Source organism: Oxyura jamaicensis, chromosome 2 (assembly GCF_011077185.1).
Source record: "Oxyura jamaicensis isolate SHBP4307 breed ruddy duck chromosome 2, BPBGC_Ojam_1.0, whole genome shotgun sequence".
In the NCBI taxonomy this organism is placed as follows: Eukaryota; Metazoa; Chordata; class Aves; order Anseriformes; family Anatidae; genus Oxyura; species Oxyura jamaicensis.
In genome coordinates this window covers 91,941,381-91,954,301 of record NC_048894.1, presented here as the reverse complement: position 1 = coordinate 91,954,301, position 12,921 = coordinate 91,941,381, and the positions used below count along the sequence as shown (strand labels likewise).

Here is a 12,921-nt window from a genome sequence, read left to right as displayed (position 1 = left end):
ACACTGCAGTAACTCTTAAAAGATGTGTTTGATAAATTAAATCGATGTAGCTTTCTAAATTTATTGTTGTAAAATATGTCTTCCAGTCCTCTAACATTTTTCAGGTCCTTTCTGCACCACCTGATCTTTAATGTGAAAGCTATACACATTGCTCTAGTATCAGTCTCACTGATACAGAGAGTGATTGACTTCCGATACACAAATCCTGTTGGTACATCCAACAATCGTACAGGCTCTCATTCCAGAAGCATATCTTATATGGTTTGGAAATATATGTGGCTTGAGCTGTAAAAGCCCATTTGAAAGTGTTAATTTTACCAAGCGATCCACATGATTTTGCAGTTGCTCTCACAGTAGCTGAGCAGGTTACCATGTAGCATGTCCACAGAGTTTTATTAGCAGTGAGCTTGTTTCAGATCTTTGGTAAAAATCTTGAAAGACTCTGGACCTGCAGAACCTGGGAAACTCCAATATCAGGAAGATTAACCTTTGATATATTTTCTGATCCTTCAAAACTGAAAAGCTATTAGTGCAACACCTAGTTAAGTGATACTGTAGCTATAGCATTAACTGTTAGAAGTATACACAGTATTAACCGTAGGACTCAAGGACCATTTTGCAGTTCTAAGCCTAATGGCTAGGAACTGTAGAGACAATGCATTTTTCTAGTTGCTTTTATCAATTTATCTTTATATCTCACTGAACAAGGTCATCAGAACTGCCTTACCTTTGAGATGATCAATACTAATGATATGTGTACGTATTTCTTTATCAGATGGCTTATGTACCTTTGCACTGCTTGGCCTGTGGCTGGTGTTAATTTAAACATCCCAGGACTGTGTCGGTCTCTTGGCTAAGCTTCCTGAGAACTGGCAGAACACCAGTGCTTATTTAATAATCAAGAACTTCCTTTATATCCAAAGATTTATTAAGACGCAGCCTTAGCTACTTCCTTCCAACTCTTTCATGATCACAGGCTGCAAATTAGCTAGACTCCTTGGTTTAAAAAAAAAAATAAAAAAAAATAAGTGTAGGTTTGCTTGGAACAAAGGCCCCCCAACAGATCTGGAAACACCTCCTCACATCACGCTGCCTGTGGGAGACATTCATCCAGCTTAGTGGTCTCAGGGGGGTTTCCTTTATGTTCTTTTTTATTATTTTTTTTTTCTCTCTTCAGCTGCACCAAGCAGGGTTTGTCCTGCAGCACGTTTACCACCTCCCTGTGACCAAAACCCATACGGAATGGGGGGTGGGGGGGGGGTCTCTTGTGGGAGCCCTCACATCGCCCTCCACCCCCAGCCGGGGGCCTGGACCACGGAGGGGGTCTCCCAGGACCCCCATGTGCGTGCCTGTGGGGTTGAACGGCGCCAGGGGGCGGGTGGGTCCGGGCGGAGCGGCGCCAGGAGGCGAGCAAACCCCCCCGCACCTCCACCCGCCCCCCCGCCATCCTCCCAACCGACGCGGAAACCGGCGCCGAGCCGAGCGGCCGGAGCCGGCGCGCAGGGCGCATGCGCGGGCCGCGGGGAGGGCGGGGGCCGGCGGCTGCTGCTGGGGGAGCGAGCGGCCCCCGGCACCGGGACCGGCGGGCGCAGCGCAGCGCCTTCGCCCGCTCCGCTCCTCGCCTCCCTCCGTCCTTCTTTCCTCCCCTCCTTCCCTTCCCCGGGCCGTGCCCGTCGCCCGGCCCCGCCATGAAGCTGAGCAGCCGCGGCCGAGGATGCTGCGTGGCCGGCAGCCGGGAGCGCGGGCCGCCGCCGAGGAGCCCCTTCGTGCACCAGCTGCGCCTCGGCCCCCTGCAGAAAGCCAAGGTAGGGGCACGGCCGCCCTGCCTCCATCTCCCCTCAGCCCCCTCCCTCCGTCTCCCTCCCTCCATCTCCCCTCCCTCCATCTCATCTCCCCCCGCTCCGTGAGGCGGCGGTTGGCGGGGGCGCGGCCGCCTCTCCGCTTCTCCTCAGCTTCTCGGTTTAATTTATTCATACGTTTATTTAATCTCGGTCGCCAGGCTGGTCCGAAGGAAGTTTGGGTTACAACCTGCAGGGGTCCGGGGGGAAGGGGTGTGGGGGACCCCCAGCCCTGCCTTCTCTCGCAGGGTGCCGAGGCGGGTGCTTAGCCCCGTCCCAGGCTTGCTGTGGGATTTGGGGCACTCGCTGGGTGAAGACACGCCACCAAGGGCTCATCTAGCCAGGGGCTGCCCCTTGGTACTTCATCCCCCCGGTGCTGCAGGTCCCCGCAGGGAAACCTTCCCTTCAGGCTGCTGCTTTGGGGGCCACAGCCTGCGACAGCCCCCGGCGTGGAAATCAAGACCCGCTAACCCTGAACCTGCCGGGTCAAGGCTCTTCGTGTCCAACCATAACTTAATTTCTCTTTTGGTGGAAGTTCATTGTTGCCTTACCTTGTTGCTGCCTGGGTATCGAAGATGAGACGCACATGGCCTGATTTACCTAGTATTGACGTGTACCTCCTGTTAAGTACCTGACAGCCAAGGAATTCGTAGTGGGCTCCAGACAAACAAAGATTTCTACTTATTTTTTAATCAACTTTCTCATCATGAGACAGATCAGGGCTGAATTCAGTGATTGCTGATAAATTGTTTGAATGGGAGATGAGAGAAAAGGCTCATGTCATTTGCCTTATTCAATTTATACCCAGAGCCTCCTTAATAAATCGTGCAGTCGTAATGATTTCTTTTCCATGTAACCCTGCTTCATTCCTCGTGTCATTAATTACGCAAAAACAATGAGGTAAAAGTCTTGCAATGAGAAGAAAAGACAGCATGTTGTCATATGCATTCTGACTGTATCTCATTATAACAATAACAATGTTTTATTTTGCATTCACAGTCTCTTTTTTTAATGTTTTTTCTTTCTACCTGCTTATTTACAAGGAATTTTCAAAATACTGTCAGAAGGGCGGAACGCCAGTTTCATAGTTTTTTGCAGGCTCATATAAGCTACCAGTGTTGTTGATCTTCATCCTCTTCACCAACTCAGTGACTGCCCATAGAGTGCACCCATCTTCTTTGCAGGCTGCTCTGCACATCTGTATGAGACGCGAGCTTTGCCGCTGGATCTCAAAGATTTGTTATTTCCAATGAAAGCTGCAAGATGTGTTTAAAGCTGCGTAGTGTTTTACAGTGTGTAGACCAAAGGAATAAGTTTATCAAAGTCCAGCTTAATTTTGCTTTCTAAATGAACCATCTTTTGTGGCACAAAGTTCTTTAGCCCAACCATTCCTGTAATCATATTTCTGCAGTATTTAAGGAGGGAGCACACAAGCTGACGTAGAGTACTATGACTGATTTTCTTCTTTTCCTTAATGATGTTCTCCGAACCTCTTTTTTAATTAAAAGAATAGTTGGATTAGAAGCTGTTAAAGGAGAGCTGTGAAACTATTTGACTTATGTGAAAAGCTGCACTCCCAGAAAGGGAGACTTCTGGGCTGGGGAGGCTCCTTTACGGTCGATTACAGCAGTGCTTTCTCTTCCATGCAGTCCTGGCCTGTCACTAAGAGTTCAGCATGAAGTATTACAGCTGAACTCACTTCCTGTTCAGCTGGAGGCACAGACTGTGTCACAGGTTTTTCTGTCAGCCTTGTGAGTCTAATAAGGGTGAGTTCTGGGTTTGCACGGCCTCACCAAGTTAGGAACTGGAGGTGCATGAAGTTGGTGAGCAAAAGGGACTGGGAGATGAGGCTGCCTTGTCTGAAGGACTGTTGTTTGTTGCTGATGGTCAGTCAGATAGCTCCAATATCTTCACTGCCACCTCACGCCTCCCTCATCCTGCACTCTGCAAGAGGTTAGATTAACTTGTTTTTTTTTGCTTGTTATTGCAATTCAGAGTAAATGCATCTTAAAAGATTTCAGCCTCAGACTGAAAACAAAAAAAGTAGAAAGTAAGTGGACAAAGCAACCATGAAGAGGAATTAAAACAGCAAAGAAATAAAAATAAGTCCCGTTGAGACCCAATAAACTGTTCACATCTTTTATTGACTTCATAAAACTGGGAGGTACCAGTGCAAAAACAGTAAGCTGTACAGAGAACTGAGTCTTGTGCTTCCTGTAGAAGTTACGGCTATTTGGCGCTAATCTGAGGATAACAATGGGGATCATTCCTGAAACGACCTGTTTTATTTTTATACTATAATACAAAGATCCTTTCTAGAAGACAGGCAGACATGATTCATTAACCAAAAGTTTCGTTCATCATCATAACATGCTCTGGGCAGCTGTCACTTAAGTCAGAACTTTTCTTCCTGGTTACCTCTGCAGAACAGGCAGAAGCTTTACTGAAGCTGTCACAGAGCATTTGTAGCCTTGTCTCCTGCCACTTAAAAACACGATACGGTGCCATATTTCTTGCCTCCAGTGTTTCTGGCCTTTTTATTGCACCAGTGCTGGTGTTCCTTTGGTGCCTTGGTGAGCTGATTTGGCTCATTAAACCAGTAGATTGTTGTGTTTTTCTGTGTTCTGATTGGTTTTTCCTTTCTTTTGCCGGGATTGCTTTTCTTCAGCTTAATGAGCTGCATTGCTCACTGCGAGCTCAGATAAGTGCTAGAAAAGACCCGAGGGGAGAGCGAACAGGACCACCCTCTTTAGCAGCAATGATCTGTTAGATTGGCTTAGTCACAAATGAACATTTCCACTCCTGTAATTATCTCTATAAACGTGGCAATCGGGGAACTTGCGGAGTGGGAAAGCAGGTGCTAAGATGGGTTGCTGATGGAAGAATTTCTTGCTCCTGCAGAGCCACCTGTGGTATTGGTGACTTGGGGCCGTAGAGGTGAGAATAGTGAAGAAGTGGAAATGCGGGGCAAGTCATAGTCTGTTAGGTTAAAAAGAAAAGTTAGAATCTCTACCATGTTAACTGTGCAGTTCACTGGTCTGTTTTCCTTGTTCAGCATTTGGCCATACGTTGTTGTAAGTCATGGAAATTTTGTTGTAAATGAACTGCTTATAAGGATGATTCTTGCTGTATTGTTAGTTTCAAAGGTGCATTTTTGAGCTTCCCTGCATGAAAGGTACGATGCTGACTTTCAGGACTGGAAGCTGACATACATAAGAAGCAAAGTTACTCTGTGATTCTTGTGGTCAGTGTTTAGATACGTAGGACCTGAAGCTTTGAAGAACTTACAGAGGCCTTAAGTTCGTATTTTATACCTTCACCGTAAGTTCATACTCAAATCAGAATGCGGTGTTTCTGGACAAGGAAAACATGATAACCTCTTCAGTTTCAGTGACTTGCCTTGCAGCGGATTGGAGCCTTCTGAATGAAGAGTGGGATCCAGTTTCTCAGGCAGCCCTCTGTTACAAGCTCTCAGACCATCCTCTTCCTTTCTGCTGCCCATAGGTCTTGCACATCATACCTGTCAGCTTCTGAAAAGCATGAGCTCCACCTCCCAAAGTACAGGTCCAGATGGACCTCGAGGTTTTTTTAAAATGCATCTCAAAACACAGGTTTTTGCATATGTTATGACCAGATAGAATTTGTAATGTTCATAGCAAATATGTCTGTGTAGGTAAGTGTCCTAAATGCATAGAAACAGTCACTATGTAAGAAATCTGTACGAGGTGAGACCAGGAGTGCAGCACTCCTCCTCCATCCTGACCTCTGACAGTGGCCAGCTGGGACAGGACCTTTGTCTGTCACTGACACTGCTGCTGTACATCAGCTTTATGGGATAGAAGCTGTCTTATCCAAGAAGACGTCTGAATGTGGACCGAACTACTTTCCAAATGTTCACATCTTTGTTGATTCCAAGCCTTCTTCAGGGGCCAAACATAGTCATCCTCTTCTTCTTGCTACCAAACTGCTTTTATTGGCAGGTCCTGCACTCCCACCTGCTAAACAAGAGGCTGGTGTCACAGTGGGTGCTTGGAGCTGCTGCTTGCTGGCTATTTCCTGCTATCTCTGGACACAGAAGACCAAGGGGCCTTTTCTGCTTGTTCATGCTATCTTTCAAAACCTTGTGGATGCAACAGCTGCTTCTGTTCTGCTACGCGGCTCTAAAGTGGTCACGATATAACAGATTGCTGCACAGATGCAAAGGGCTGCATAGCTCACCGACAGCCAGTCGCCTGCCCTGGTGTAGGAGGAGACTTTGAGGAGCTGGGGGGAGAGGGTGTGATCCCAGAGGCTGTATGCTCACCTGCATTCTCCTTCCTTTTTTTCTCCACAGCTGGTCCCTTCCTTCTGAGGAGCCTAGAAAGCAGCTGCTCTCTCTTCTCCAGTTTGCAGATGAATACTCCCCTATTTTGAGTTTTCTTGGGGCTGCTGCTTTCTCTCTCTTTGCTCTCCTGAAAAAATTGAACCCCTTGTGCTGTCTCTCGCTTCTTTCTTGTTCTTGCTTCTAATCGATACTTGCATCTGTGTTCCTCATTCTCCTCATCCAGCCTCATTTGCAAATGAAGATCGTGCTTATCGTTCTTCTCATACGGCAGCCAGAACTCACGTCCCCTTATCTTAAACTATTCCTCCCCTCTTTTTCCATAGTCAGAGTGAAGCTTTATTGAACAGCTTATGTGACTCAATTGCTCGTTGCTGCCAGAAGTGGTAGTATGTGGACGCAAAGCTGCATGAGTTAGTATGACTTCAGGGCTTGTCTGACCACTGCCACTTCAGGAAGTTGGACTGGTTCGTCTGGGAAACTACCATATTGACGAGGGAAGAAAAAAGTTTTCTGTGGCAAACAGAAGCAGTCTGCCTCGGGACTGGAGTCCTGTTTTGGGGAGTGAGACCGTAGTCTTTGGGAGATGAAGGTGCCAGTCTGAACTGTTACTGTAAAACCTGGCATTGCAGTGGGCTGTCTAGGGAACTGGTAGCTTTGGGTTTCTTCCTGCTCTGTTCCCTACCTCAACCCCAGATGTAAACGTTTGTGCTGCCAGAGTGAGGTGGTTTAGTGAGCTCTTTTGGGAAGTGAGAGGAAGCTGGTCGATGGAAAACTGAGCTGCATGATGATGAGAGCTGCATCAGGGAAGAGAAGCGGGATATGAATGATGCTTTCCACAGCACCCTGGGATGCATCAGATGAAGTACAATGTGAGACAGCACCATATGCTTCATTTCTCATCCTTGTCTAGCCATCATGATGTTGAGAAGTACTTTTCTGCCTCATCTGGTGCACCTGTGGATGTATAACACATTTCCGTTTGAATTCTTTTTTCACATGTCCCTTTTATCATTTCATAGCGTCTTGTCCCTCTTCTGCCAGCTTCCCCTGAACAGCTAGAACAGTGCTGGTGCAACCCCAGTCAGCATCAGTGTTTGGTTCCCACTCTCCCCCCTAGCCAGCCATCTGAAGCCTTACCCCATCCACTTACCCCACATCCACTGCTGAAGAAGTAAGCGCACATCCCTGGCTGTGTGCGCTGTGACGGACTCGCTCCTCGACGGGGCAGTAAGATTTACAACACACCCATGCTAAATATTTACTTAATGTGAGGCTGCAGAAAGGAAAGAGAGGATGCGGATGTATTCTCAGACAAACTCTGGATCTAAAGAAGTGCAGAAAGTTGACTGTGTTAGCTTTTAAGAGTGCTGCTGTGTTTCAGCTGTAATTCAGATCTGTGAGTACAGAATTGTTACACATACACTACAGTTGTTTGCTTGGGATTGAAACACACTCATCTGTTTTTAACATGAGGTATTTTTAATTTAAATCTGCAGTTTCTAGCAATTACTCTTTCAGTCTGAAATTGTGTTAGAATAACTCACTTGTTTTGGGTTTTGCAGATTGCCTTCATGACCTTGACTCTGTTTCCTATCCGACTCTTTTTTGCTGCTTTTATGATGTTGTTGGCCTGGCCTTTTGCGTTCATTGCTTCAATGGGATCTGACGAGCAAGAGCTTGAAAAGCCCCTCTCCTGGTGGCGAAAGTGAGTCACTGATGTAGTATAATACTGAGAGAACCTGTGTTTAGTTCAGCAGTTTGAAATAGAGAAGATTGGAAATATCTCATGATAAGTCTGTCCCATGGACTCGCTTTCCTATTCAAAAGAAAAATATAAAAAAGATATTATTTACACGTTTTCCTCAGTTGGGAAACTAAAAATGCCCAACAAAACACCTTAGAAATGTTTGATTTACCAAATGACCCAAGAATTACAGGGAGAAAAACAGAAAAACATTGCTAGCATCGTATCTTTACTGAGGATTTACTGAGGATGTTGTATGAAGCTTCATTCTGTCATCCTTCAATTTTAATTATTCCCATACAGTTATGAAGATTGATGCTTTGGAACGTGTCCAGATTTCATATTCTAAATTGTTTCAAATTTTTTCACCCCATTGTTTCCTACCCTGTGATGAATTGACAAGACTTCTGTTGATTCTCCGAGGGCTTGCCCTGTGCTTTGGTGCTCGTTAATAAATTGTGCTTGCTCTCGTATTGGAATGCTAATTAAGGTAGAATGTAAGGTGGTGCTCACCCATCCATGAAAACTGCTGCTCGAGAAGCGAGGAAGGGCTGTAGTGGATTGCCTATTCTGTAGAGAACATTAAAAGTATGAGCTGGCACTAGCGTGAGGGAAGCTGATTGCATTTTGTATCGCAGGAGGAAAGGAGGCTGGGAACTGCAGAGGCATGTCACTTTACATTTAATTTGAAATGATATTGGTATAATGACTGAAGGAATAATGGACCGCCTTCAATTTTGCACACAGTAATTTTCAAGCTTTTCAGAAGTCCCTCTCCTATTTCGTCTACTTTTGTGTCACCCAGCTCTCCAGCCTCCGATCCCTGTGAGGGTAACAATTAGTGGTGGTTAGGCTTTGCACCCTATTGGTTCAAAACAAATGTTTCTCTTTTCATTGCTGCCAAGCTATAAAAGCAGAGGGAAAGAAGAGGGAAGAAAGTGAAATATTTCCAGAGCTGCCAGATATGTTCTGTTTGCATCCCCCTGAGTGAGAATCTCTGCACTAAGTTACTGCAGTGGTTTGTTTGGGTAAACTTTAACCCAGGAGTCAGGGTTGTTGCATTCTAACAACATCCTAATAGTCTTTTTCTTTTTTTTTAGGGCTCAGTTTTAGAGCTTTTTTGTTGGTATTAATAGAAAGCATTATTAGGAATTGTATATACGAAGCTCAACAGTCATAATCAGAATTAATGTCAAAATAAAAGCCAATATTACTATGATTTAAAAGTATTAATATTTAGGAATGAAACTAAATTGAATGGTGTCTCACCTTAAGTGGCACTAAACCTGCTCAGAAAAAGAAGGCAGGAGGTTTATGCAGTGTTCCTGTTTCAGCAGTATATCCTAGCTATGTTTTTGTCTTGCTAATAGTTTTCATGTAATGTTTTTCTTTTCATTATTTGAGGGTACCCTTGTGGCGGTGTAACTGTTATCTTACCTCTTTTCAGGATAGTGGATGTTTTGCTGAAAGCAATCATGAGAATGATGTGGCTTGCTGGTGGATTCCACTGGATAAACGTAAAAGGCAGGCGGGCGTTGCCAGCAGAAGCAGCGATATTAACGGTGGCTCCCCATTCTTCCTACTTCGATGCCATTCCAGTAACCATGACCTTCGCCTCTATTGTGATGAAAGCAGAAAGCAAAGATATTCCTGTTTGGGGAAGTAAGTTTTTTTTGAAAAATTAAAAACGATTGTTTAATAACTTCACTGGTTGTGGATGAGAAGGTCTGAAGCATAAAGAAAAAAATGGCATAATATGTTGTGAGATTTTTTTCTTGGTCTATTTTGAATATTAACAGGAAAAGGGGGGGGGTAGGGGAACTGTCATTTCTCCAAAGGTGAATTATTGTACTGAGTCAAAACAATTCCAGAGAACTCATGGTTCTATTTCTGCTGAAATTGCAATGTCTTAAGACCCAGTAACTAGAAAAGCAAATTAGGATGAGGCTATAGAAGCAAAGCATGAGGCTATAGATAGTCTACCAAAACTTCTCTTTCTTAGCAGGCGTAGGGGTACAGTCCCAGGAGCGTTTCGGGGAGTGGTGTCTGCTTTGAATGGTACCCTGCCTCGAGGGTGTGTTGCTAACTCCCCATGCCTCAGTGAGTTTGTTTGTGAGGGAGAAGCAAAAGCAGATTGTTGCAGATACCCAAGTCAGTAGTATTGAAACATGAAAATTTACATTGGTTGAGATTTGTGACTTTGATTTATTTGGTTCAGTTGTGATGAAGAGTTCCATGTAGATCCAAAATTGATGCAGTCCATTATAAAGTGTTCAGAAAAATGACATGGAATTAAACATGGTAAAGGTCATAACTGGAATTCAGAATTCAAAAAACCACTTTTTTTTAACAAATACTTTTATATGAGCAACATCATTTACAGTAGCTTGTGGTGTTAAAGTAAATGGGCCTTAGAAGAGAGGTAAGGAATCACTGTAATGAATGACCAAAAGTTTAGTGAAAACTTCCTGGTAGAGAGAAATTGTGGGTTTTTTGTGTGTGTATACGTGTATATATATACATATGTATATATATGTATTATTACTTGAAAGAAGTTTTCTGTGGAGCAGATGCAACTGCCAATCTTCTTCTCCTTTGAATCTGATATTTTAATTTTAATGTTATTTATACTTTTTTATTATTATTTTATTTTTTTGTAGAGAGATGTTTCATACTACTAGACTACTGGTATTTCTTTTATGCTATCTGTAAAAAGGCGGTTGCGTTTTTCTTGGATTGCTTGGTGAATTGTATCTGGAGTGTTGACTCATCTAGAATTTCTCAGAGCAGTCAGAATTGGTTTTTATGTTCTTCAGCTTTGTAAATCTTGCAAACCTCTTGTACTGGCTGCAGTGGAGTTTTGCAGTCAGCCACTGATAATCCTAGGCTTGCTATTTCTTAATTGAGGCTCGTTAACAGTCATTCAAAGAAGTTTTGAATAAAGTACATCCATTTAACTCAGAGCTGTCTTTTCAGCACGTGACAAATGAAGCAACAGATGAAATTTAAGGTAATTTTCATTGGTGAGGACTTTAGGTGAAGAGATGACCTCTGTCTACACATGTATGGATGTCTTCCAAATATATGTAGTAAATAATGTAATGAGAGTATTGATCAGGGTATTATGATTGTTTAACAAAAGGTTCAGGTCATTTAGCAGGCATGGGAAGATCTGAATGCTGACTAGGATTGGTTCTGGAAATATTTTAATAGGCTTCTGGAGAAGCTGCCTGTACTATTGTACCCTTAGTTTGCCAGTCATGGAATATTAAGCTCTTGGTCCATTGGCAATTTTATTCCTCATGATTAAAAGCTTGCTCTTCATGGCACTGGAAGTATTCCACAAGTGTGTCTGTATATACGTTTTATTGCTTTCTAATTTGAAGGCAGTTCTCCTGGACCACAAAATCCAGTTTCAGAATCAGAGTTAACTCGTGACTGCTTCGGACAACTTCCTTATTTTTAGGCAAACAAAGAATAAAACAAACAAAAACCCTTTTTTGGCTCTAACAAGAGTTATGACCTGTTCAGTTAGTCATTAGTAGTGAGGAAAACCACCTACTTAGCACACATGCACTGGCTTAAACTCTGGGGAGAACTGCTTGCGCAGAGACCCTGCCTGAAGTAGTGTATTCAGTTTTGCGGTCTCCAGTAGAAGAAAGATGTGGACCTGTTAGAGCAGCTCCAGAGGAGGGCTATGGAAATGATCAGAGGGTTGGAACAGCACTCCTGTGAAGAAAGGGCGAGGGCTGGGGTTGTTCAGCCTGAAGAAGAAAAGGCTGTGGGGAGACCTTGTTGCAGCCTGCAACGTACATGAAGGAAACTTATAAGAGAGATGGAGAAAGGCTTTTTACCAGGGCTTTTAATTACAGGACAAGGGGTAATGGTTTTAAACTGAAAGAGGACAGATTTGAATTGGATATAAGGAAAAAAAAATCTTTCATGATGATGAGGCACTGGCACAGGCTGCCCAGGGAAGCTGTGGATGCCCCATCCCTGGAAATGTTCAAGGCCAGGTTGGACGGGGCTTTGGGCAACCTGATCAAGTCAAAGATTTCACTTCTTGTCCTTGCAGGGGTGTTGGACTAGATGATCTTCAAAGTTCCCTTCCAACCCAAACCATTCTATGATTCATTGAAATACACGAGATTTCAGTGATTGTAACAAAAAAAAATAATAATAATAAACAACCAGCATCTGGTAAGTAGAGAGTGCCAGAATAGGCTAAGCACATCACCATGCTACTGAAGTAGGAAATGTCTTTCAGCACAATGGCTTTCCAGAGTTTTGGTAGGTCGGGGCCTAAGGAGGGTGACATCTGTGAAGCTATTGCATCATCTTACGTGGGCTGAGGAAGTTGGATCCGTTCATCTGTCAGCATAGGTCCTTACATTTTCGCGTTTAGTCTACTGGATCCAACTTCAAGTTCAGCTCTCTTATTTTTGACTGGTAAAACAGCTGGGATAAAAGCTATTTTTCAGCTAGTTTTCATAGCTGAAGTGGTCAGTGCTAGTGCAGAAATAGTTCAGTAAGAAGGAAAAGGGATTTGTCAGCAAATGTGACTTGGTGCTCTTAGGCAACTTTTGAGATTCAAAACTCTTCTGTGGTCTGAACATTTTGAAAATGAATTTAAGTTGGTATGCTGATTTAAACTTTAAGCAACTGCTTCACATGTGTAACTTCACCCTCTGAAGAGAAGAGGGGAAGTTGGTACCTTTGAAATGAATGGGGAAATATGTTAGCTGAAGTCTGTGTAGGAGAAGGAGGTCTTTTGTACTTTGCAGAATACAGAAAAGGTATAGGAGCAGGGAGAATCATACTGTGCTATAAAAACTGTCAATTTTTGATATCAATTAATTTATTGGGGGGGGGGGGGGGGGGGGGGGGGGGGGGGGGGGGGAAACGTAAGAGTTTCTGTTCAAGTTCATTTCTTGAAGGTTCTTGATAGGCTTTTCTTGTTCATTATGAGTAAGAAATAAATAATTATATAGAGAAAAAAATATGCCCTGGTAGCT

General features: G+C 43.8%; 1 protein-coding gene across 2 annotated transcripts in view; it reads left to right on the top strand.

The window, feature by feature from the left end:
* Positions 1-1,498: 1,498 nt before the first annotated feature.
* LPCAT1 (lysophosphatidylcholine acyltransferase 1) overlaps positions 1,499-12,921 on the top strand; it is a 55,514-nt gene continuing 44,091 nt past the window's right edge. Inside the window, exons 1-4 of one of the 2 annotated variants that reach the window (XM_035317454.1) lie at positions 1,499-1,619; positions 1,652-1,805; positions 7,725-7,867; positions 9,354-9,568. In XM_035317454.1, coding sequence (XP_035173345.1) covers positions 1,689-1,805; positions 7,725-7,867; positions 9,354-9,568 — 475 coding nt within the window. In that variant the 5' untranslated portion in view covers positions 1,499-1,619; positions 1,652-1,688. Of the gene's footprint in view, positions 1,620-1,646; positions 1,806-7,724; positions 7,868-9,353; positions 9,569-12,921 lie in introns of those variants that run through there. The other variant, XM_035317455.1, reaches the window with a different exon arrangement.